The sequence below is a fragment of the Argiope bruennichi genome, chromosome X2 (genome assembly GCF_947563725.1).
Source record: "Argiope bruennichi chromosome X2, qqArgBrue1.1, whole genome shotgun sequence".
NCBI lineage: Eukaryota > Metazoa > Arthropoda > Arachnida > Araneae > Araneidae > Argiope > Argiope bruennichi.
The window spans coordinates 46,921,487-46,949,253 of record NC_079163.1 but is presented as its reverse complement, the minus strand read 5'-3'; the positions used below and the strand labels follow the sequence as shown (position 1 = coordinate 46,949,253).

Genomic DNA, 27,767 nt, shown 5'->3' with positions numbered 1-27,767 from the left:
TTGAGAGAAGAAAATAAAAAAATATATAGCAGGAAAGTACTTGGTTGAAGATATCTATACTTCTGGTTTATCTGAGATCAGCAAAAAATAAAACAAAAAAATATTTCATCGTAGGTCCAATATAAATTGTCATAAAAATCAAACCCATGCAGGGCATTTCCAATTTCTAAGCCTAATTCAGTTTATTATGTAATAAGTATTCCAGATTAACCTTAGAATTCACTTTTCTGAAAACTTACACAACATATTTTTTCTTTATTTATAGCTAGCTGAATACAATGGGGAACAGAGAATCAATTCGCAGAAAATCACGTGAAAGTCGTAAGTCATTTCTAACCAATCTTTTCATTAACAATAAAAATGAAAAATATACATAACTTTTATATTTACGATTCTTATTTATTTATTTCTGATTCTTATAGGACTTATTTTATAACTGTACCATTTTTTTCTTTGTTGTTAATTCCAGAGTGCTTTCAATTCATGCGTCAGCTTTGGTATTTTAATCAGCCTTGGAGCACCGATGGTTGCGAAATTTTATTTTTTAACTAAAGTTGGCAGATTTAAATAAAAACAATAAAGATGTTTTACAATTATAATTCACTAAAATTATCATAATTCCTTGGTCAGTGTTAAAAAAAAAATGTTAGTTATTCTACCTGCCACCAGAGGGCTAACCGTGATTCCAGATTTTTCTTGCTAAGGAAATCATTTGCTTCACTTTTGAATGCATGGTTTCTCTTTACTTTTTTGTATGAAATGTACATAAGCCTATGATTTGCTTTGCTTTTACTGTGAAAATGCTATGGAATGGATAATGCTGATTAAACGAATATAATGCCTTGAATATTGTTTGAACAATAAGAAACTTTGATACTAATTTTTTTAAATATATCATCGGGATTTCTTCAGATTTTTTGAGAAAAACTGCAAGAATGTAAATACGAGACGTCAAAAGGTATTTTTTGTATTTTCATCTTGAATAACAATTATTTTTGTAAGATAGTTCTTTTGGAATAACGTAAGAAAAATTTGACAAATTGTAAGAAGCTACCACTTTTTTTAAAGCTAATAAAAAATGTATAACTATTTTTATTTTTAAATAGATGGAGCTTCAATTTTGTCACCATTCAAAATTTATAGTTCCATGTTCAATATTCGATGTTACATTATAAGTATAACTAGATACAAATTTTTAACTATTAGCATAAATTATTCTCCTTATATTTTTGTAAGCAAAATAATTAAAGATAGTTTTAATAATTAAAATTTCTAATTACTTATATTTGAACTTTCAAACTTAGGCTTTCAAAACTGTTTAAAAAATTTCATATCGAAATATTACCTTAGGTCTCGCTAGTACTCTTAGCAGTATTAAAATTTTAAAATGGTCGTAATAATACGAATTTTTTCATGTATATTTTTAAATCTCCATTAAAAAAGCACTAACGCTAATAGTTTACATACTTTTAATATCAATGAAAATAACTACCATGCCTTTTATTATTAATTATATGGATTTTTCGGAATTCTTTTAATACACTTTGGTTGAAATTGAGACATGTTCTTTTTCTATTTTATTTGTCATGGTGCTTTTTACTTCTAAAATATGCACATTTATTTCGTATTTTTCAAATTTTCTTGGCGAAATTCTGAAAACAAGATAAAATATATGTTGTTCATTTTATTCTTTACTAAATTATAGACAAAAATTGTATTTCTTCGAAATATTAGAGTAAAAACCTAAATATAGTATTTCCTTTTTATTTATCAATAAAAAGCTTATTTTTTCATCTATTGACAAAAAGTGCGAGAAGCTGTTCCATGGTTCATTTATTATGACTGATTCTTTTTTTTTGGTACAATTGTACAGATATATTGATGTTTTCCGAAAATTCCGAGAATTATCTCAAAAACAACCCAAGAACTAAATTTTATTTAAATATCTTCATAGAGCCCCATTTCATGAATTGGAAATTGCTTCAATGAAATTGATATTAAAGAAAAGATTTAAGTCCCTAAACCATTAATGCTTAACATTAAATAAATAATAAAACATTTGTCATTGTATTTTGAACACAAACACAAGTACTTTTTGCTGCATTTGAATTAAATGAAACCAGTATGCAGGAAATATTTTCATTAAATATATTCATGAGTTTCAAATACAGACATAAATTCGTGGTGTTTTTCAACATGTAGTTTTATTATTTTGATATCCCGGAGTTTACAATGATTGTTTGTTACAGAAAATTCTTGCAAAAAAATATATATATATTTTTTACCTTTGAAATTTAAATATTGAATTGATTCTTAATGCAGGTGTTTTTCAAATCATGGAATAAAATTTAAATATATTTTAGGAAAACAGAAACAAGTCGTTTTTGTTATATATCGACAAGTGGCAAATGCAAAAAGCGAATACGCTTTGTTAGAAAATTTCAGAATAATTATATAAAAAAATATTTTGGCGTCCAGGAAATTCCATTGATAATTTCTTGCTGAAAATTCTTGCATGAATCGTATTTTTCTTCTTATTTACCTTTGAAATTTAAATGTTTTGATTCTTAATTCTGGGGAATTTTAATATAGATGTTTTTGAAATCATGGGATAAACTTTGAATATATTTTAGGTAAACACAAACGAGTCGCTTTTGTGATAGATGGTGAAGTGACAAATGCAAAGAGCGGCCGCGCTTTGTGAGAGAATGTCAGAGCAATTACAAAAAAAAAAAAAAAAAGTATTTTGGCGTCCAGGAAATTCCATTGATTATTTCTTGCAGAAAATTCTTGCATGAATCGTATTTTTCTTCCTATTTACCTTTGAAATTTAAATGTTTTGATTCTTAATTCTGAGGAATTTTAATATAGATGTTTTTGAATTCATGGGATAAACTTTGAATATATTTTAGGTAAACACAAACAAGTCGCTTTTGTGATAGATGGTGAAGTGACAAATGCAAAGAGCGGCCGTGCTTTGTAAGAGAATTTCAGAACAATTACAAAAAAAAAAGAGTATTTTGAAGTCCAGGAAATTCCATTGATTATTTCTTGCAGAAAATTCTTGCATGAATCGTATTTTTCTTCCTATTTACCTTTGAAATTTAAATGTTGACTCGATTCTTAATCCTGAGGAATTTTAATATAGGTTTTTCTGAAATCATGGGAAAAACTTTGAATATATAATGTAGGTAAACACAAACAAGTCGCTTTTGTGATAGATGGTGAAGTGACAAATGCAAAGAGCGGCCACGCTTTGTAAGAGAATTCAGACTAACTACAAAAAACAAAATTTTTCTTATATATAAGGCCTGCCTTTATAAGCGATGACATTTCGAACATATATGGAAGATTTGTGAAAGCTAATAAGAGTTTTTACATAAAGTACTCATATACTGCCATTTTTTCTTTTTATAATCATTTCATTATTCATTTATTCATTGAAACGGCGACTGCAACAATGAAACCTCGGTTAGAGAATTTCAGCACAATTACAAAATATACAAGGCTCCCCTTCATACAAAATGTCAATGTGAATATATGAGAAACACTAACAATATATTTTGCTTTTCTGACGCTTTCTTTTATTTTTGGTGGTTGTTTCCACCATTTATTTGGTCTTTTTCAAGATACAAGCACCTTTCTAATACAACTTCCTTTTTTTATATTGAAGATTCAGATTCTAATTTTTAAAAAATGTTTGAAATTTTGTTTATATATATATATATTTGAAAAGGAAGGCACAAAACTGGAAAAAGGGCCACTGGAAAGTATTATGGACTTCTATAGTTTCAGAAGAGAATCCATTGATACAGCGTTTTAGTTCGGTATACGTCAAAGCGTCTCTATGAGAAAATGAAAATCCACACAAATCAGAAGCAAAGGTGAAGCCTGATTTTGTGCGATTAGAAAAGAATTGTTTATGGAATAAAAATAAATTAAAGATTTTTATGCATGCATGCGTGCGCATATGTTTGTCTACATAATAATTTATCAAAGTTCAAAAATTAATAATTTCTTAATTTCACGAACTCAGACCTCATTTAATGTTAACTTCTCAATTGCGAGGGCCGTTTTATTTTCCCATGCTGGCTCTAACACGAGCCGAACCAAAAACACTCCTTCAAAAACTGCATAAATTCAAACTACCATATCACCGTGTCTTTTCACTGCTTTTTGCCTTGCTATTCGAACTTTGCCAAATTCTGAGTTCAGAGTTCAATTAACCATGTCTGTTCTTTCCAACGTGTGTGTGTGTGTGATAATATTACTATATATTGTTAATAATTAATTATTCCTTTCATGCATCGAAACATTAGAATAAATTTGGGTTATAAAAATTTAATATAAAATATTTGTAGCTTTTCTGTGAAAATTCATAATCCTTTTCTTAGTAATATGAATGGTTTATTAAAATGTCACAATTGGTTATTTTTGAATCACACAACGTCGTTTTAGATGATATATCTATCTTTAAACGACATTAAATCGTTCTATTTTTAATCAAAGTATTAAAGAGAATCATCAGTTCTTCGAATTAATCTCATTCTAAATACTTTTAAATAAATGGAATTTTCCATTTAAATACATTTTTCTCAATGATTAAGGGAATAAAAGATTTGTGCTTATTTTAATTTCCCTTGAGCATAAGGATTCTTATACGATACTTACAGTTCAGTATAAATTTATATTTATAGATATTTTTAATTTTCCTGTCATTACTTATTTTCTCCTCCTGTGAATACTTTAACAGCTGTCTCAAATTATAATCTTATTATATCTGTATTTAAACTGCAATTGGATTTGCTATATCTTTTTAAAAGTTTAAATTTCTTTTACTTATTTTAAAACGCATTGTTTTTGATAACCAACGATTCTATTTCTATGTTCATCTGTTTAAAGATGGAAAAATACGAACGAAATTTAAATTTTGAAAAGTAAAAAGGTAAAAAAAAAGAGAAGAAAATCCAGTTTCAAATTTAAATGTTGATTTCATATAAATGTAATAAATCATTCTGTGAATACATTAACTTATTCTATAGAATAATATTAGTTCAGGCGAATAAAAAATGTTTCAAATAAAAGAACTTTTTTTATTTTTTGAAACTCCGGGATTAAATTTATAGTAAGGAAAAAATTATTAATTTAATTAATCATTTTAATTAAAAAATCTTTCCAGGTATTATTCTACCCTAAATGTATCAAATAAATCAAAAATGAAATTAAAAATTTAATAGTAAATTAATTTGTTATGTAGAGTGTTAGACCACATATAATGCTGCCTAGTGCTAAGATTTCTTCTTGAAAAAAAAATAATCAAAATTTTTAAAAAATAAAGCACATTCCATTAGAAAACATAAAGAAATAAGGATAATCTTTCTTACGTTTAAGCATATTACTTGTTGAAATATATGCTCTTTTTTCATTATATAATATTAACTTCTTCTTCTTCAATTTTTTTTCTGAATTAAAGATCAAAGAATTTTTAAAAAAATTACTTTTTGTTTTTCAAAACACTATATCAACCTTATATTCCGAATAATTCATCCTTTGCATTCAAAATTTTCTACAATCCCTAGATAGATATCACACAACCGAACTGAGGAAAAAAAAATTTAAAAATTGGGAAAATTTTACATATTTAATTGGCATTCCATATTTCTTTTTCTAACACTGTTCACTCGAACTAAAAACATCTCTAAAGTGGTTAAAATTGCATTAATTTTTTAACTAATCTTACAACTTCATTATTACCATTCAAATTGTATTTTATGCTGACTTTTCAATTTGATTTACTTATTTCTATTTCATTATATAATTTAGTTATTTGATCATAATCTTTTTAATATTTTAGAAACCTTAATGTGATAATTATAGAGACGAATATTATCCTGTTATCATGTGCAATATCCTATTTTATGTTGTTTCATATAACGGCAATTTTTTTTTAATTTTAAAATAACCTAATATTATTTATTTGTTATTTCGTTTCCCATGATTTCAAACTTATAAACCAGAATATATAATAAAAATGTTAAACCTTATTTTCTCCTATTATTTAAGGTATTAGAGCTCCAAAATTTGTCTAGAAATCAATAAATTTTCAATTATTTATATTTTCAAATAATTTGATTCTATAGGTCATCATTTTTTTTGAAATTGTAGAAAAAGCATTTAAGAACGAATCTCGATATTTTTAAGAGCAATGAGGAGAAAAACATATATCTGCATTTGAACAGAACGAATATTTAGGCACATAAAATATTTATCCCAAGACTTTTCTACGAAAGTAATTAATATTTTCTGACAAACATAAGTATTCTGGGTTTTTTTAAGACAGAGAATGACAAGACAGAAAACGTTTTCGGACATATTAACTTTCAGTCAAATACAGAAAAGTAACTCTTAACAAAAGCTTCAGTTTACACCTTCGAAATTTATTGTATACAATATAAAAGAGAAATATAATAATTCATACAAAGATACATCGTAAAACACCAAAGTCTCACCTAAAAATTTTAAAAAACAATATACACTGTACTCTAAAAATAGTTCAAAACATAACTGCTATAATTTTTCTCAAGTGTATAATGAAAGTACATTGTATTCGTGATAACCAGGAGGTGTGTTCTACATATGCCATCCCAAAGGAAAAGTAGTTTAAAATTCAAGTTGTGTTTCTCGTGATGCTTAATAATTTTTCGTCTAGAAATGTAGAATAAGTAGTTGGACTAACTTTGCATGTAAAATCTTAGAAAAGAAAAAAGAAACACTTTATGTAGGAATTTCTGAACTATCCACACGACTGAAGGTTTATTTCTGTGAAAATGAGCGAAAGGTAATAGGAAAGTTTGTTTGATGATTTGTAGATAGAGTTTGATTAAAATATCAGAAATTTCATTTAACCGGAATTTTCAATATTATATTGATATATTTGTTTGTGTAAACATTTCTGTGTATAAAATCAAATTTATATGTACGAAAACTTATAAATTAAGGATTAACATGAATATTGAGGGTTAAAATTAAAAGTTAATTGTTTAACTGCTGCATTACCTGACATCTGCATAACAAGCAAGAATTCAATTAGATCATATGCTTCCTAGTCTAAATTATTAATTTATATGATTTCCAAAACATGCATAGTCAGAACGATAAGTTCAGAGAGAACAACCGCATTTTATTCCAAATATGCGGATAAAAATTCTGATTTGAAAGAATCTATGCTTTTAAATTCTGTCTAGATATTATAAAGTGTGAAATAATTTAATATTAGTTTCTTCTTAGAACTAATTTTTACTCTCTCTCTTTCTTTCATAAAGCATGCGAAGAGAAGCTCAAAAACTCTACTTCTTTGATAAATCTTCATATTTTAGACATTTCTGAGTCTGAATACTACACTTTTCGAATTACGTCTGTTTGCCTACTTGCTAGTAAATAAGATAATTAAAAAATGGTAAATCTATAAAATTCGGTGTAGTGTCTTTCCGCCAAAAATGTAGATATGAATATAATTTTGGATGTTATCTGTCATGCAGGGCGGATGACTGATGACTGTCTGTATATTTTTATTTTCAAAGCATGAAGAGCTAAATAACAGAAATTTTGCTTGGTATCTTAATACTATTATTGTAGAATGATTATCAAATTATGGATTTCCATTGGTTATCCGGAAGAGGTCCAAAATACATACTCATTTCATTTCACAGCGCTATAAAGGTACTTAGTAGAAAAAATTCGCTACATTTTTCAAATATGGAGTACAATAGAAAAATAATATTTTAATAAGACACACAATTTTGAATTATCTAAAGAGGACACCAAATGACCACGAATTCAGAAAAATATTTGGGAAAAGTGCTATGAAAAAATTTTTATCATCAAAGGATTAGTGTAAACGAGCTAGAATTTCTTTCCTCACAACTTAAACGCCACATCAGCGTAGGTCTCAATATAAGTCTAAAGAAGAAGATGCATCCATCCATAAAATTTCATTTTTGCTTTTTAGTGTAAAATGGAAATCTCAAAACCTCAAATTTAAGCGGATTTTCTACCAAAGGCCCCCGGCCGTGGTGGCCTATTGGTAAGGTCCATTGGAGGGTTTCAGGTTCGAGACCCGATTCCATCAATGAAACGTCGTGTAAGGGGGTCTGTTGCACATTAAGTCCGTGCTGACCAAACGTCCTCCCGCTGGTGTGGTATGGACAGGGGATGCCAGCTCAGGTGCCATCCTCGTCATCTGACCGTGGTTCAAAATTACAAAGTCCGTCTCAAAATAGCCCTAGTGTTGCTTCAAACGGGACGTTAATATAACTAAACTTAACTGCACCACCAAAGGCCAATTGCAAGCTTAAAACCACCCCCGACAATGATAGATCTTGCTTTTTGGTGCCAAATCATTTTTTTTACCAAAATATTTTTCTATAGCAATTTATAAAAATTATTTATCAAATTCTAGACCTTCATCATTCTTTTCAATATCAAATTTTGCTAATTTTCGTGGCAATCGGTTCTAAATAAATAAAAATGCAGTAGAATAATATTACATGTTTTTTTTAACTTCCTTCTTGAGAAGAAGAATGTTTCCAATGAGAGAAATTTGGACATATGCTGTAGCAAATATAAAACTTTACATTTCTTTTATTTAATTAAGATTATAATACAGTCTAGAAGCATTTAATTAACTAAGTGGTTGTTTTAAGAAATGTTATTCAATGTCTCACACATATGTTGTTAGAACTGAGATGATAATAGTAATTCTTGCATCGAAACTGACTGATAACTTTTCTTAAATTCTTGCATCGAAATATAAAAGCTCTAGCATCATTTACTAGCAAAATTTTCACAGAATTTATTCTTAAATTCTTACAGAATTTTCAATCCAAAATGACTCGAGAAATACAATACACATTTATTAATTACTAAGCTGAAAGTTCTGCAATTTGGCAAAGGCACTTGTCGTAAAGTCAGCGGAAACATTTCTCCTTGACATCTCTTTCATTAACTTACTATACTGAAGGAGTTAAACTCGAGCTTAATAGCGAAATACTTGAGTGTAAACGTTAACGAAACAACCTTTCTCTGGAATTAGAAATTCAGACTTCATATTAATGTGCTCCATTTACGACGTATAAGTATTCCTCAACTCGTTAAGATTAAAAGATTGTTAAAATTTGTCAATTGCTGATAATGACAGAAAAATAGTTGCCTGGTAATTATTTTTAACTAAAACTGTAAAGTTATTTATAAATCAACTGACATCTAATACTTGTGCATAAAAAACGAGTTGAATAAAGTACTTGTGTGAAGCAGTAAACTTACTACCTCTGTGTGAAGTTAAAAATAACAGATTCTGTATATACGAAGGCATGTTTTTTTCAGGTATCAATGGTCCACAAAAAAGAGCAGTGCAGAGAATAAAATGAATCTATTACCAAAATTATGTGCAATCATAATTACTTTTTGATAAAACCGCCGTGACGTTTCAGGCATTTGCCATATCGGAGATCAGGTTTCTGATCCATTCTTCGAAAAATTTGCAGTCGTTCTGTGAGACGGACTTCGACATTCCTTTGAATCTCCCCATTAGTTTGGAATCTGGCATCTCTTTAATTCAGAGAAGAGAATGAAATCATTCAGCTCTAAGCCGCATTCTTCATGAAAGGAGAAAGGGCGCAAAATTCTCGCTCCAGAAGATCTTGTTCAAAACGTTGACCAAGACGTTCAAAAGATAAGGAGGATTCTAAAATCACAGGCAATAAGGCCAGCATACCAAAGCTCCGAATTCCTGCTCCATATTCTCTCCTTAATATATATTTCAAAGAGCTTTCAAGCTAATAAAGGGCTTCGAAGATGCGTTAAGGAAATCCCACATAACAGACGGCAAAATTTTTCACAGAAGGGACAGGAAATATGATCTACTGATATGTCAAATGCCTGAATCTTCAAATCGATTATGTCGAAATATAACTATGATTTACATAACTTTTTATGACCCATCAGAGGAGGAAAAAAGGTGGCCCACATGTATTAGATTTAGACGTCATATAAATTAAATTATTATGTGATATAAATGAGATTTATTGTCATCAATACGTCTGTACTATGATTCAGATTTATTGTTAGCATATAATTATTAGACGACATTTGTTAAATTAGCATTCTCTTTTGAATCAAAACGAGTTCTAATGTGAGCATACATAATGGTCAAATTACTAATTAAACACTCCAATTTCGAAACGCACCTGTGGAAGTGTTTTAAAGTACCTGAATTTTAGGCTTTTCAATTTTTATTGATTTCTATAGAGAAAACCAAAAGATATTTGCATAAAATTATTTGTATTCAAATGAAGTTTTGTGTGATGATTTGTTTGTTGTATTCAAATGATGTGTGTGTGTGTGTGTGTGTTTTAAATTCACTTTTTAGCTTTGCGCCTTTTTCTCTCATTCTTTTTTTGTCATATTTTAGAAATTTTTTCATAAAATTAAATCGATTAGACATGTTTATTTTACTTAAATTCTGCGTTTCGTTTTACTTAATTATTTCGAAAATATCCGCTACTTACTTTTCGAGAACTTGCATTTCTAATATCTATTACGAAAACAGTTATTTCCTTTTTCCATTAACTCTCCCTTTTTTTAACATAATATTTTGTATTTGCGATGTAGGCAATGATGTCAAATAGAGCTGTTTGGATATGAAAGAAGGAAGTTAACAGCATTTTCATACACTGATAATCTGTCTCAAATTATTTTCTGGAGACAGCATGATTATTAAGAAAAGGCTTAAAGTTTCAGCACTATCTGCAATTATTTTGTTACAAATCTGCCTATTTTGTCTTGCAGCATAATAGATTACTTTCACTGTAAATTCTGTTATGAAACACGATAAATTAAAAGCTAAGCAGGTAATTAAAATTTTTCCACGCTAGACTAGATAAAATCAAACCTCCCATAAGTATTTTTTAAGGTAAAAATGAAAACGTAAATTAATTTTAAAAGAGGAGAAAAACGAATTTCTTAATAACAAAAGAAGCGCAATTTATTTTCGAACTTAAAGTCTGTAAACAAACAGGAAGCAATTAAATGCATAGAAGATTTTCAGTTTTTTAATTACGCAAAACTTATTTACTTATTCAGGCTTTTAACTTTTTTATTAATAAAATCGCAAGTAAAATTTATTTTTAAAAATATTCTGGTTCATAAATTTATCACCTCTTTTACACTTTAGAAACCATTTTTAAAATGTTTTCCACGAATATTAAAGTCTCTAACCTTATCAATTGATAAATGAAATTTAAAGAAAATTCTTTCTAACAACAGTCCATTCTCATTATTTATTTCCTTCATAAATCCTTTTAGAATGCTTCTTTCCATAAAGGATAAATCATTTTTTTAAAGGGGAGGAAAAAGGACATGGGAGGAATTTGAGGTTTCAAATCAACTTCTCAAAACGAACTGACAAATATTTAATATGAAGCCTAAACGCATGTAAACATTAACATGCCTCATTTTTAATTTTCTCTCGGACCATGAATTTCAGTTTTCGAAATTTATCCTTTTATGAAAGCACTTAAAAAATTATTTTAAGAAATATCTTTTTTAAATTTCTTGATAAGATGTATTAATTAATGAAAAATATTTAATACGTTTGAATATTAAGATGGAAAGACATTCGGGGCTTCAAGCTAACACAGCAGGACTACATGAGTATCGATTATGAGAGCATCTATGATCTAGTATGAGAGTATCTATTATCTCGAAAGAGAGTATCTATTATCTCGAAAGAGAGTATCTATTATCTAGTATGAGAGTATCTATTATCTAGTATGAGAGTATCTATTGTACGGCTTACTGGGAGATTAATAAGGACTTCTCTTGTACCTAACAAAATGTCAGTTAGAGTTAAAAATATAGAACTCTCTGAAGGAACACGCTTAAAAAGTTACCTTTTGATGAAAGATATTAAAGAAAAATTTTCTTTTAAAAAGCCTTTTCTTAAAAAAGATTATCTTTTAAAGATTAAATTTCTTGATAATCCATTTTAAAAGTTTGAATGTACATGAAGAGACTTTCCAAGACTATTTAGTGTACTGTTTAAGGCCATGTTGGTATTATTCTATTGTATCAAACAAGATGACAGATGACTCTTGAAAAATTAATATCAGTGATCAGAACGAATTACTTTTTGTCATCATCAAAAGTTTTACTATCATGATTTGAATTACTAATTTTAATTATTTCAAATATCAGTAAACACTTAATGGAACTATTTATTAAATATAAATAAATAAAATAAGAAAAACTTTACTCCTCCTCATATAACGTTAAGATTTCTTTTACATTTCGGATTACCAACCATATTTTCCAGATATTAGAAAACTGAGAAAGAATAAATTAATAAAAATTATGATTTTTTTTTAAATATTGTATGGCTTCGTTGTCATAGAGAAAAGGTGAAAAAGAATACTTTAGTTAGCTACACATTTTCCAGAATTTCACACATTGATAAAATTTGCTATTTGGTGTTGGCTACAAAACTATATATCTTTATCAAATTTTAGAACCAAGGGTCGAAAGGGAAGAGATCCAAAATCTGTACTCGATTCTCTTCAGTATATTACGAAGCTAAACTCAAAATTTGCGATGGAAAGGGGAACATGCTCGCCTGTGTATTACAGAAACTGAGAAGGAGTTACATTTCTTGACTGCATAAAATATTTTCATAGAATCGCAAAACATTTTCAACGAATTATGAACAATTCTAACAAAAACCATGCTCATTTCTTCTGTTACAATATTCAAGCTCGTATGATTTACACGTCAGTGTTAAAGTTTCATACAAGTTAGTACTCTCCTTGTGAAAGAATTACATTTTTTGTTCGGCGATAATATATTCAGTACAATCTAATAAAGAATTAAAGTAACACTTCGAAACATAAGGCTCAAAATAAGTGAATTTAATACTTAAGAGGAGCTTGAAATTATTATTATTATTATTATTTTATTTATTTATTTTGATAAACAAGTATCGTCATTCAGGGTTATTTGAGCTAAGAAATGCATCAAATGAAAGAAAATCACGCCTATTTTCTTCTTTTATCATAAGAATTAGTTTGATAATGAAACGTTTTTAATATGTATTTCTTTCTAATAACAAATAATTTTTTTAAAAAAATTCTTTAATAGCCTTTTTATATAAGTCTTACTGCCTTTTTTAATCAATTTAATGCTATATCAGCGTTTGAAAAAAAACGTGTAAGAAGTTTCAAACAATATTACAATATTTCATGGTGCAATCATGCGGAGGTGGAATTTATAAAATAACATGTATTTTGATAAAGAAAAAAAAATTTCAAAATTTCTTCAAAAAAGGACTTAACTTCTATTTTATCTCTTATTAAAATTAATATCATATGGTTAGATTTCGTATTATTCATTTTTCATGAAAGAGGAGATTATGTTTCTGAAAAATAAGGAAAAAATAACTCTAAGTATGATTGCAAAACTGGCAATTAACGAAATTGCAAACGATTTGGTTTGCATTTTCCTGAATAACATCACGATTAATTAAAATAATGCTTCATCAAAAACTTGCAAGAATGGAACAAAACAGGGATTTTATAACTAGCTATGCAAGCTTTTTCAAAAAATCTTTCCTCTTTTCAATAAACACAAGTTTCAAATTTAAATTCAAGTAAGTCAACACCAAATACTTATTCAATAGATAGCGAATATTTGATTAAAGTGAAACACCATTTTTAAGTCATGTAGAGAAACATAAACAAATAAGTCTTTCATTCCTTTAAATAATTAGAATTTATTCATTGAAATGCTTAAAAAATCAAAGAAATAAAATTATATTGCCATTGCTTAAATTAAAACAGTTTCCTTGCCATTTGCTTATTAAAACGCAATTACTTGATTCAAAAATTGTTTGATATCTTTAATAAACGTTGAAATCAGTATATATTTAAGAAATTTGAGTTGCACAGTATAAAAACAAATATGCTCTCAATCGAAAGTTCCTTATAAGATTTCATCTTTCAAGCTTTTAATATAATTGTCGTCTTTTGCGAAGATTGGTGTCAAATTCAAGGAGCACTTTTCTCCCTGAAAGTAAATTTTTGAGAATTGAATCTTACCATTTGTGCTCGGTCGTGAGGTAAAAGAGCTTAACTAAAGAGCTTAACTTTTTTAGGGAAATAATAAAAATTACGCAGATCTTATTCGCAAGTTTACTTACATTATCAATTAAGTTAATGGGTACTTTTTGATTTTGAAATGTGGAAAATATGGTTTTTTTTTCTTTTTGCTGCAAGAAAGTGAAGAGGAGATTTATGTAAGTGTAATATTATATTTCAAGATTTCTACTGTTCTGAGTAATTACGAAAGTGTGTTTATGAAAATATGCTTGAAAACATGTTTTGTTTCTTTTTGCTGCTAGAAAAGTAAGAGGAGATTTATCTAGATGTAATATCACATTTCAAAATTTCTACTATATCGAGTAATTAACTGTCTTCTAATCATAATTAGCTGACTTATTTTAAGATAATGTTTCCATTGTGTTAATGAAAACTTTTAGCCGTCGTTTTTGTTCTGATCTCAATAAGAATAAAATATATTAGTGCTTTTTGGTAATTAATTTTCCTTCAATCTTTCGTATCAAATACATATTTAGACACATTTTTTACTCAAAAGTAAAACGTTTTTGCTGTCCATTTACTTGATTGACTTTGGATGATCATATTATTATCATTAGTTTAATAAAAACTTCAGAAAGGAAAAGGGCATGATAGGTGTCATTTGACTATGTAGTTTCAGATTGAACAACAGTATAACAAAACAGTTGAAATAAATATTTCGCCATTTGCTAATAATATTTCAGAAAATATCAAACGAATTGACGTAAAGTAGATTTTAAAAGATAAAAAGGAATTTGATATTGAATGCTTTCTAAAAAATTGCATTACTTTCTTAGCAGCTTTCTAAAAAATCGCATTACTTTCTTAGCGACTTTTATTAAAATCTTTTTACTTTTAAAAACATCGTCATCCTATATGAAGTTCGAGTTGAGCTGATGGAACAGTTTTAAAAGAAAGTACATTTTAAAATAAATTCTGCAGGATGGGAGAAAGTTTTATTTCATGAAAAAAAGTGAAAATTGAGGAAATCATATTATAGAGATTCTCCATATGCAATTCCATAGCGTACGCCTTAGGTTATTTTTTTCATTTAAAATTCCAGAGAATCCTTTCTATCATGATCTAATATTTTGAGATAGAATATACATTAATTCTGGAACCTCTCCTCAGAAATTTATATCGTCACTCTCGCGGGCAATTGCTTTTAAGTTTAAAAGATAATTTAATTCTGATTTTCGTCAGCAGAAAATGATGTATCTATGTTAGAAATTGCATTTATTTATCATTCTTTCAAAACATTTCTAGGAATAGGAATGAAATATTTCACCATTTCTATCAAATCTTTTTTCCCTTGTTTTGTGACAAAGCAATATAAGAAATATGCAGCTATTTTACCTGACGTTAATACCTTTTTAGTAAACAATTAATAATGTCTACCATTCAAACTTCGAAAGAGAAATGCAGTTTCAAATTTCAATTGATCAAGTAGCTTGAAATTCAGAAAACAGCGTGGCATTAAAAAATACTTCCGCCAATCAATCTATAATTTTAATTTATAAATTTTAATAATTTTTTCCTGAAAATAAGCCCAAGATATTCAAAGAGGAAGTAACGTTTTTGAGATATTGGCCTGCATAATATTGAATTTGAGTTCCATAAAATATTTCAATTAATAATTTCTACTTTTTATGAGTACAAAAGAGGTCAATTTTGCAGCCTCTTTAGTGTCAATATTTAAGCGATCGTTTTCACGAAAGCAATAATGCCCTTTATGAAAATAAGTAATTTCCTGTTATATATTTTTATAAATTAGAAAGACGTAAAATAATGAAAAAACTAATTTTTAATTCATTTTTTTAAAAAAATTAGGATACTTGGTTTGTTGTTGTTGTTGCTAATCTCCATGGCCTGACTTATTCAGACCAAATCCAAAAATCCGCTGAAAGTCAAAAACGAGAAAGGTAAAAGAATAAATTTCTCCCCAAAGAAGTCATAAACAATCTAGAATATGTTCAGCAGAGGCGTAATGTTGACGACATTTCAGGCAAAGAGGGTAAGATTTTTCACCCACAGAAAAGAAAAGATATTTAAGGTGGCCACTGGCAAGGCGCGACAGGCAAGTGTTGGTTTTTCTATCACAAGGAAGAATTTAGGACTGGCCCGGATACTTTGTTTAATAGTATGAATCAATCGAATCTATATCAGTTATTTGTATTTGAAGAGATTTTCAGGAAACTTAGATGCCGAAAATTTCTATAATTTTATTTATATCAATAATCTTGTTAAAATGCTAATTATGCTAAAGATCAAAATACAGAAATTTTCATCATCTACGCTCATGGATATCTAATCAAAGTATTAATCTTTGCTAAAAATTAAAATGAAGATTGGATATAGTAAACTATTTTAATATAAAAATTAATTGATTTGGCATATTTAAAGATATGAAAGATTTTTCTATTATTGATGAAAATTACTTATATACCTTCCCATATTTAAATTAAGATACCGTTTGTTCATATAGTTTGTTGGAAAGAAACTCTAAAGTAAATGGCTTTCATTCTTTATTTTTCTTTTCAAATATGGTGTGATCTTTTACTTATATCTTTAAAGACAAACGGGTCTTAGCATATAATTTCAAAGGAAATAAATCTTTTTTTTTTTTTTTGAGTTTTAAATCCGAAAATCCTCTAAAAACTGAATAATATGAACTTCAACATATTCTTCAAGATTATGAGAATATATTATGTTATTCGATTTCTTTCTATGTAGATTCTTTTACTTTCTACCTATCCGAAAGAAATTAAGCATAGAAACTTCTTTATCCTAAGCAATACAGAAAAATTGCTTACTCTCTTTTAAGATGGATACATCTTTTGAATTTCTTTAATTTTTTAAAAATCATCCAAGCAATTTCAATTATGGAATTTACGTAACAAATTTTTCAATTTAAAAAATTCAGGGAATATTTAAAATCCTTCTGTAACTAATTATTCAACAGGAATTTTGGGGAAAATATTAATTAAAACCCCGTGAATAACCCAAACCTGACATTCGAAAGCCTTTTTATGTATTTTCCATCATTAAAAGATATTTCTAGCTGCGAACTCATTAAATAAAACATCAAAGTAAAAAAGTTAATTAAAATTTATTTTTTTCAAGAACTAAAATTAATAACTCATTCACAAATCTATTTCTTTTATGCTCTTTCAACAGATTTTCAGTATTCTGAAGAAAATTTGTTTTAAAAAAAGCGCATTAAAACATTAATTCAAATAGCGACATTTTTTTTATACTTCAAATAAATTAATTATTCTCCACATGTATAAATTTCTCTTTTAGAATAATGTTAAGTTTTTGAGAATATCATATTCCGCTCCCTGAAAGATTTTGCGTCAAACAGGAATATATAACTTGAATTAATGCATCTATTTTGTTGAACCTATTTCTCAAAAGATTAATAACCGTTATTGATTAATATGAAAGAAGAATATATTTCATTTCATCTTGAGTTCGAAAATTATGACGTATACTTTTAACGTCAGTCTGAGAGCTTTTCAATTACAGATGTTTTCCCCCAAGTTTATGAGAATCAAGTCCCTTCTCTTCTAATGGAAGAAGAAGCCATTCTTCTTCGCGTGACAGGACTAAATTAAAGGCTGAGAAGAAAAGTCCCTACTCTGTTCTCGGAACCCTTTGCCTCTCAGAATAAAGGATGGAGGAGAAAAGAACCTTTCGCGAAATAAAGATAGTATCTAGAACGGGAATCTTGAACGAAAAATCTATGATTATACGAAGGCGTAAGTTGGTATATTAACTCCGAATTAATCATGAGAAGAAAAATTTTAAAAAAAATGCATAGATTAAGTAAATATTTTTTTTTTTTAAATTTTATTAGAATGGATGAGTGAAATTTGTCCTTGAAAGTGGTCACTCGTGAATTATGACGAGGGGATGAATCATCTTTTAGGGTAAAATGTCATCGTTTGGCGTGGTGTGGCGTAGAAATTTTAAGTAAGAAACGCTGCTTGGGATATCATCTTCGCCATCTGTCTATGGCTCAAAAACATGGGATGAGCATCAAATTGGCCTTAATCTGGTTTCAAAACAAGTTTTAATCTAAAGAAATTAATTTTTAAAAAATTTAAACATTTAATTACGTAAATAAGTATGAAAATTTAGTACAGTCTGCAGGCTAATAGCCAAAAGCGTGCAAATGGAACATCGACAGATAGAGAAGTTCTTAGATCCGAGTTTATCCGAATTCTTAGTAACCATAGTTAAAAAAACTGGCAAGCTAAATGTGCTTTTTAAGGCTATCATTTTTCCTTGGTTTGGTTTTTTTATTATAGTTTAATTGTATTAACGTTTCGATTTAAAGCAAAATTAGGGTTGTTTCGGATGCACCTAATAATTTGGAACCGTGGGCTAATTATGATTATGAAACCTGAGCTGGTGATCCCCGCTCCGAGACGAGAGAACACCTCCATTTCAACGAGAGGACATCTAGTCCTGATGGATATAAAGTGCACCAGACCCACTAGAACGACGATTCTTCATTCGGTCCTGCAGTGGAGACATAATATAACTAGCCACCATGTTATCCATCTACCTACCTATCTATCTATGAATATATATATATACCGGGTGCGGCATAAATTCGTGCAGACTTCAAAAAATCATAATAAAAAAAGTAATGCTCGAAAAAAATTGCTGTTTGCGGGAATATGTTCAGAGAGCCTTTGGATTTTGTTATTTCCATTAAAAAAGTGTATTTAGAAAATGACAGATAGATGGACACGTCACACGTCATACCGAGATGGTTTATACAAATCATTAAAACAGAGCACAGTAACATTATAGTACATTTTATTTTAGGGCAAAAGATGCTCAACATGACCGCCACCACAAGGTATTAAGCAAGTGAGCCTTGTAAGATGTCGGCATCGATGCCACCAACGACCAATTGAATGGCATCTTTCAGTTCCACCAAAGTGGCAGGAGTGCTCCGGTAGACACGGGACTTTAGATATCCCCACAACCAAAAGTCCGCTAGAGCAAGATCTGGCGATCGTGAGGGTCACTCATTCTTACATCCTCGGCTTATCACTCTGTCCTCAGTGAATGTATCTAGGAGAAACGTCTTAACGGAACTAGCAACGTGGGGCGGGGCACCATCCTGCATGAAGGTGACGTCTTTGCTGCAAAACAGGCATAACGTGGTCACGCAAAAGCCTAAGATAGCGTTCTGCAGTGACGGAACAGGTTTTCCAACCGGATACAAGACAAAGATCGTCAAAAAAGAAAGGGCCTAGAATGAAGGACGCAGTCAAACCGCACGAAACAGTCACATGCAGAGAATGTAGTGGTTTGGTCGAGGGTTTGATGTTGCCCAGATACGACTGTTTTGCGTATTGATGTCACCATGCAATGAAAAGTGGGATTCATCTGTCCAAATGATGTTCAGTAACCATTCTGGGTAACGTTCCATTTGTGCAAACCCCCATGTTGCAAAGGCTTATCTTTTCTCGCAATCTGCTGGCAACGACTGGTAAAATGCCTCTATCTTGTACGGATGCAGTTTCAAGATTTCGTGCAGAATGCGTCGGATCGACCTTTCCGGAATTCCTGTTACTTTTCCTGCTTCACGTGCTCTGCAACTCCCCGTTGAAGTCTCGGCTGCCACATTTCTCATGACCCTTTGGATAACAGGGACGCGGTCAGCGCTGACGGATGGTCTGCCATTTCTTGGACGATCCACTAATCTTCCCGTTTCCTCAAAAAGGCGAACTGAATTCAATATCGCATTCAATGAAATTAGGTTTTTCTTCGCTTTAATTCCTTTCACCGTCCGTAACTGCCGCAAGGCTTTAGTCGAGGATCCACCGTTCTTATGGAGCAGTTTAACCACTAATGCTCGATCCGGTAGCGATAGCATGCTACTGGCGTCGAATGACAGATCCATTTCCAGCCTTGTGTTTTATAGCTATGCTGATTTGCATAAACCGTCTCGGTATGACGTGTGAGCGCCATCTATCGGTCATTTTTAAATACTTTTTTTTAATGTAAATAACAAAATCCAAAGGCTCTCTGAACATATTCCCGCAAACCGCAATTTTTTTCAAGCATTACTTTTTTTATTACTAGTTTTTGAATTTTGCACGAATTTATGCCGCACCCGGTATATATATATATACAACACATAGAAAAATTTTAGCATTTACTTACATAGAGACTGCAATTCACACTACTTCAGCGAAACGGGAAAATGAATCGTCGGAGACAAGTATAGAAGCAAGTAGTACTAGAAAGTCTGCTAGTTCTACACAAAGGTTCTGGAGATATCTGTAAAATAAAGAGAATTTAAGATAAATTTTCCCGCTAACGGAATATGATATTCTCTAAAACTTAGTGATTTTATGGTTTATTTATGCTATTACAGAATAATAAATATATGAGAAATAATTGCTTTCATTTGAAAGTAAAAGAAATCCCGAAAAATTATTTAAAAAGTATTTATGAAATAATATTGAAGATAAAAACGTTTTATTAATCGGAATAAGATTAATTTTTTAAAAAAATTAGATTATTTTAATTAATTAAAGATTAAAAATTATTAAAGTCTCAAAATTGTAAGAAGCTTTAAGCATCTTCTTACCTAGCTATGGGAGGGTAAATTACTCTACTGCACAGAGAAAGCACAACATCTTGAGAGACAGGTATGGAAGGAAGTGATATAAGGAATTCTGGCTAGTTTTTAAAAAGGAGATGAGGTGGTAGTTCACCACGGTGATTATTCACCAAGGTGATTGCTCACCAGGGTGATTGCTCACGACGGTGGTTATTCACCTAGGTTTAGGAGAAACCTGTAAAAAAAAGGAAATTACACATAAATGGTTATAGTATGACACTTGAGAAGCATATCTTTCTGGTTCATAATACATCGCTCATTGTAGAGAAAATTGTTAAAAACATCTAAACAACCATTATCATAAATCAGCGCTAAAAAAGAATACTACAAAACTAACCAATATTTTTTTTAAGTTTTTCAGATGTCGATTACTGGAAAAATAATTCAGTTTTATCACAAATACCATGTCTATAGTATATGATTTTTTTTGCATTTAATAGCAAAATAATATTATTTATATGAATATATAAGTATATTTTTAGATATTACATAATAATTTAATTTATATAAATTCTCTGCGAGGAGGAATGATTTCTTCCTCTAAATTGCCTTCTATTATATTGTTAATAAAATTAGATATTTAGTTTGTTGTAGGACTTGTTTTATGTGATTGGTGATCTGTCCTTGAAAAAAAAAAGAAAAGAATGAAAATGCTTCTATAAAGAACAGCAAGCGTTGTCATGAAATTCTTTAAAATTTAAATCGTGACAGAATAACGATATATACGCAAAAGTTTCTATTTTTTAAATGATAAAATAATAAAAATCTTTTGAATTGAGTTTTTTCCTACAAAATATGAAACAATGTTGTAAATTAATCTTACTTGATAGAAGAAAAAAATCGGAATCAGCACTGGAAATTAAAACGGAGTCAGTTATCAATTTGGAACAATTTGCTTTATTGAATACTGTTGAATTATTGCTTGAATTAATTACTTATATAAAATGCAGCAATAAGTTTTAAATAATTGAAACTAAACTGTATTTTATACTTTTGTTCAACATGCCATTTTTAAGCATCAAGAAACCGTGATATACTGACGTCATCTGCATAAAATTAATTATCACCAATCAAGTTATGAGAAAAATTCAACTACTTTACTTCAAGTCAATAAACTGATAAGAAATATTTTGTTTTCTGAAACATGCAGGGATGCTTACATCCCACGTTCTTTAAAGGCTAAATTAGGGAGCTGTTTTTCCGTTGCATCTTTTTCTGCCACAAAATTTAGAAGAAAGAACTAAATTCTATTCCAAAATTCTAAACTTAATTTATTAATTAATTTTCATCTATTTAATAAAACTTAGCTTTTTATAAAACAAAGTGATGACTTAAAAAATGAGCCTAATAGGAATCAAAAGGTTGAAACCTTTTAGTGTTTTTATCCTGAATAAATGTTTGTAATGTAATATAATGTAAATATGTAAAACATATAAATGTTTGCAGGTAGGAAAATATTTAATATTTTCATGAGCATGCGAAGTTAAAATGGATAAAAAGTTTCAAATATTATCTAGAATTTTCGTTTCCAATGTAGCTAATTTTTCAGTAGCTATTGTAGATCATTTTTAAGGTTCATTCTCAAACAAATTTCATTCATTTTAATTAAATGGAAACTGACGAAATAAACAAAGTATCAGTTGTTCCAAAATTATCTTGAACCAGTTAGGGTAATGAAATCTCAAAAAGGACCATGCATAAAATTATGACTTGACTACTTTCGCTGTACTAAAATTTAAAAATGTTAAGACTTTTTTGTAAAATATAAACTTATTTATATAATAATACTTTACTGTCAAACTTAAATAATTTTTATAATGCCTGAATAATTCTACCAAAAAGAAAAGAAAAACATTTTTTGCAGCAAAATGTTTAAAAAAAATCGTGATACGTTGTTACTTTAGCTGGAAATTCCTATAAAGAGGAAATTAATTTTAAAGACAAAAACTGCCATATTCCTCGGCTTTTATAATTCCGGTTTTTCTAGAAATATTTTTTTATTCTATATACAATAAAAGTTTTTCTAAAAAATATTTTACTCATATTTCATGAGCATTATTATGAAAAGCTTAAAAGTTAAAGAAAATTTTCTTTTAATCGTTAATTTCTCTCTTCATTTTTAATGCGGGACTTATTACTCAGAAAAAAGTTAGTTTTGTTAAGTATTCAGAAAAAAGTTAAAGAAAATCTATTATATCTTGATGGTTTTTTTCAATGAGTAACAAAATATTTCCGAAAACTATCTTTCAACCAACCGACAATACTTAAATTACTTCCGTTTTCATACAAAATTCTCATACAAAAGTGTTTAATTACTCGCGAGTATATTTTTTAGAGAATTTTTATCATTTTCTGAAAAGTTAAAAGCATTTTCATTTAATTTTCATAATATAAAATAACTGACCTAAGTATAAACATGCGTTTCCAAAAGAAAAAAAACTGAAATACTTTTTTAAGGTTTAGTTTTGGTAGTTTTCAATAAGATGCATAAAAATTAAAATAGAATAAATAAAAGTTTTAAATGTTCACCCTCTAAAATATCTCCAAAATATATTATGTAACCTATTTTATGAAATCGGATATTCTCTCGCAAAAATTTTTCCAGCAAATTTGTTTGTGATGCATTTTTCAACAAAACAGTTTTTTCGTTGGATGTGAGCATTCAATAAACATGGATTTATATAATTGATTTTATGAGATCAGGTATTTAATAATAAAATTTTTTCCTGCGAAATTTGTTTTTAATATATTTTTTAAAAAAAATTTCATTAAATGTGAGCTCTCAATAAACATTAATTTATGTAATGGGTTATCAATTTTAAAAGTATTTAATGTACTTAAGTGTACTTAATATATTTAATGCTAGTATGATTTATTATATGTAAAATGTTTATAAAATCCGAAATTTATTTTTCATTTTAAATTATTTTAGAATATTAGAGAAATTATTTTAGAATATTAGAGAAAGGCAAATGTGTTAAAATAGGAAATCAAAATAAAAAAGGAATCAAATAAGACTAAAAGATATATAATATAAGGATATTTAATACATACAAAATGCATGCCTATTGTCAGAATTATTTGTAATATATCAATGGTTCGATCCCAACTTCATTAAGTACTTTTGATTAATTTATCATCCATGGAAAGCGAAAAACTACGCAAGTGTGCTTAAAAATTCTTCCATAGAACTGGATAACCAAAGAAATGACGCTTAATTTTTGAAAGCATATTTAATCATAAGCATCTTTTAATGCTTTGCAACAGTCTTATTACAGAAAAATGCATGTATGATTTATGAATCGCAAAAACATTTATTAGATGTCAAAAAGGGAATTAATATGTTAAGACTGAGAACTGTGAATCTGATGAAGAAATTTATAGATTTTATCCTCTATCTGTGCTCCTCGCCGGCATTGTTTATTGAAAACTCAGTAAATCGGTTTGAATTTTAGCACGAATTTCTCCTTTTGCTGTCGGGTTTCTTTCCAGAATTTTTCTTGACCTTTCCCAAAGAAATACATTGATAGAAATACATATCCTGATTGTAGCTAAAAGTCATTTAAGAATTCAACCTATTGTCTCTTTTATAAGAGCTAAGTGATTTTTCTATTTGAAATGTTCTAAAGTAGCTAAAAGCAATATAAAATGCACTAATTCCCTTCAGGCTTTATACAAAAAATCTCAGCTGCTTTGACGAAATCTTTTATTATGAGAGATAACAAAAGATTTTGGAATTTATCTTCGTTCTTGGAGTTGATAAATATACTATAACCAAAGTGGATACAAACAATGCATTAGATACGCCCCCAGAAGGCGAAAAAAAGTTAATGGAATTCACATTCGTAATGCATAGATCCCAAATATGTGCAAAGTATTTAGAGAGCTTAGAAGTTGCCTAAACTTTAATTTTCATAAAGCATTTTTAGTATGCCTATCATCAAAGAAAAATCAAGAATGACACAAATATGCTCGAAAGTTCTGCCTTAAGACAGGATTACTTTGAAAATGACGCAGAGTTTTTAAAATTGTAAACACTTAAAGCACTTAGCATATAAAAATCGCCCAAATTCGATTCCGAATTTCAAAATTGAAAAGCTTTCAGGTGTGAAAATTTTCAACGCCAATACAATAACGATACATCTTCTAAAACTGCTTCAGTGAAAATAAAAAAAATTTAATTCACTAACTCCGCTCAACTATAGAAATCTTTCGCTGTTTTACAGTTTCCAATCAAGATCAATTTCTAAGAAGACTGCTGAGCTGAAATCTTATTTACATAAAAGTAAGGAACTGATGATAAAATTCACGAAGGCACACGCAGTCAGCTATAAAAATTTGAAAGGAAGCCTTTTAATATAAAATGGAATAGCAAAAAATTCTGAAAATTATTCTTTTACTTCCATATAAGTACTTAAACAATTTTAATTTAGAAATTCTTTCTGATAGTGCTTCTTCTTCAAAACGATTACTGAAGCGAAACGCAATTTAATCGAGTTTCTATGCCTCAGTTAAACATAGTTTATGTTTCCACGTTCATCCGCATAAATCGATGATTAAGAATTAGGGAGAAGATATTAGCTGCCAAAGTTAACAGAACAGAAAGAAAGGTTAGAATCGATTAACCTGTGTCTTCCCATAAACTCAAATTTACTTGCTCCTGAATTTTTATTCTACATAAAAGGGATTGATTTGAAATCCTAATGAAGAATTAAAATATTTTTTTTTTCAAAAGAGGCCTTTGTAACTACAAAAAAGAAATTATTTCTACAAACAGATTTGCATTTATCGCTTACATGCTTAAATCTAACAGTCTGTAAAAGATTTGTAGCGCAGGGTACCACAAATTGGGATGAGAATGCGATACTGCAAATTGTGTCACATTTGCAAAATGTAATAGTGTAAATTGCCTTAATAAAGTCCACTTTAATATATATTAAAGTGGACTTTATTAAGGAAAAGAAACATACTAAATACTATGTGATTAAATAGGGAAAAATTCTTAGTATTTATTGATAGACATTAATTAGACATATTGATATACAGACAATAGACAATAGATAGACAATATTCATTAACACTTCTGATCCTATAAAGTTTAAATTCACTAGTTCTTGAATTCTACTTAAACATGATTGTCTCGCAATCCTTACTGAGACTTGAAATACTCTTTCAGAAAAAAAAAAGTTTTTTTTTTTAAACCACAAATAGGAAGTGATCTAAGCAAAGAGATTTTTTTTTCAAGTGCTTGAATAGAACTTACAGTTTTTACAAGATTTATGCTGTAACTTGCCAAAAAGAATGAAAGAGTATTTCCTGATGTATTTTTAAGCCGAATCAATCTGGTTTAAAATACCTCAGGAAATAACCTGATGTAATTGTAACATGGAATTAATATGTTTCCATCTCTAAAGCTTATATGGCTCTGATCTAGTTTAGAATAAATGTAATTTTAAAAAGTATTAATAAACAACTTGAGAATGAAAAAAGAAAAACTGCAGGGTATATAAATTGGAATATATAAACAATGAATATATTCTTGGAGAATGAAACGTATGACAATGAGTGGAAGTCTGAAAATGAGGACATGGAATACATTTCTAAGAAAAATTAATATATGTACACACACACACACACACACACACACACACACACACACACACACACACACACACATATATATATATATATATATATATATATATATATATATATATATATATATATATATATAAGTAAATCATACAAGATCAAAGTGTTATTTTATTTAAATACGAATTTAATAATTAAAAGAATTCGCAAATTGATAATTTGTTAGAAAGATATTAATAAATTCTTTTTTGTCGGAATATATTGAAATTCCACTGAAAAGAAACAGTTTGATTAGTTTTACTGAAAGTCTCTATTCATATCTTTAAAAAATTTTAAAAGGTAATGCTGTTTTAGGGTTTTTATCAAATTTTCTTTATAATAGTGGTCTTTAATTCTAATACTCATTTAATTTCTTTCAGTCTAATATTCATTAACTTTCAACACAGAAAGGGTCATATAAAAACTTCATGCGTTTAGTTTTTGATTATTTTGTGTATCTCGTGCTAACATGTCTTCTCACTGATTTTTTATACACAAAATTATTTCAGAGTTAATTAATAAGAAAAAGCTACTAAAAATGTAATATCTTAATGTTGTAATTTTTAAAAACACAATTTATTTCTCATTTAAATATTTTATTGCAAGCCTATATAATAGAATTGACAATGCTGTATTCAAAATACTATTTTATAAATATTACATCGATATTATAAAGAAAAAAATTGCAGTAAAACTTTAAAGAAGCAGAGGTTTTGTCTGGTGACCACAGCAAAATAAGGCACAGTAAAAAAATGCAACTTTAGTTAATATTGCTATTGTTACTTTTATTTGCTTATTATTTGTTCCTTAACATTTTTTTTTTTAATAATTCTGAATTTTTCTGTTTATTTCATTTTTTGGATTTTATAATTGTTTCAAACTTAATTTTTCGTTCAATTAAAAAAACAATACAGAAACAATCATAAATGGCTTTATAAAAAAAAGAACTTTTTCCACTTAAATCTTTGTTTTTATTTAAAAAAAGAAATTGGTATTTATTTTATTTTAACATTTAACTTTGAAAGAATGAAAGGGTATTTTTGAAACAAATTTTTTTTAAAAACAAGCCCATTAGTTTATGTATGTTGTTAAACTATTTAAAACATAACTAAAATCTGTTGGAAAATTTTCAAGTTTTTTATCATGATTGATTTTAATTGAATATCACTCAAGATGTTTTCAAAATTAACATATATCATTTCCACGAAAAAGTCCTTAAATAATAAATAAAATAAAATACTGTTTTAAATAATATTAGTTATTTCTTCAACACAATTAACCCCACGCTTTATGATAATACG

The 27,767-nt window shown here is 28.5% G+C and overlaps 1 protein-coding gene across 6 annotated transcripts in view; it reads left to right on the top strand.

Annotated features, from left to right (window-relative positions):
- Nucleotides 1-259: 259 nt before the first annotated feature.
- The window catches only part of LOC129961081 (phosphatidylinositol 4-phosphate 5-kinase type-1 alpha-like), a 175,653-nt gene continuing 148,145 nt past the window's right edge, over nucleotides 260-27,767 (top strand). For 5 of the 6 annotated variants that reach the window (XM_056074894.1, XM_056074891.1, XM_056074896.1 and 2 more), the window contains exon 1: nucleotides 266-321. In XM_056074894.1, coding sequence (XP_055930869.1) covers nucleotides 279-321 — 43 coding nt within the window. In that variant the 5' untranslated portion in view covers nucleotides 266-278. Of the gene's footprint in view, nucleotides 322-27,767 lie in introns of all 6 variants that reach the window. The other variant, XM_056074897.1, reaches the window with a different exon arrangement.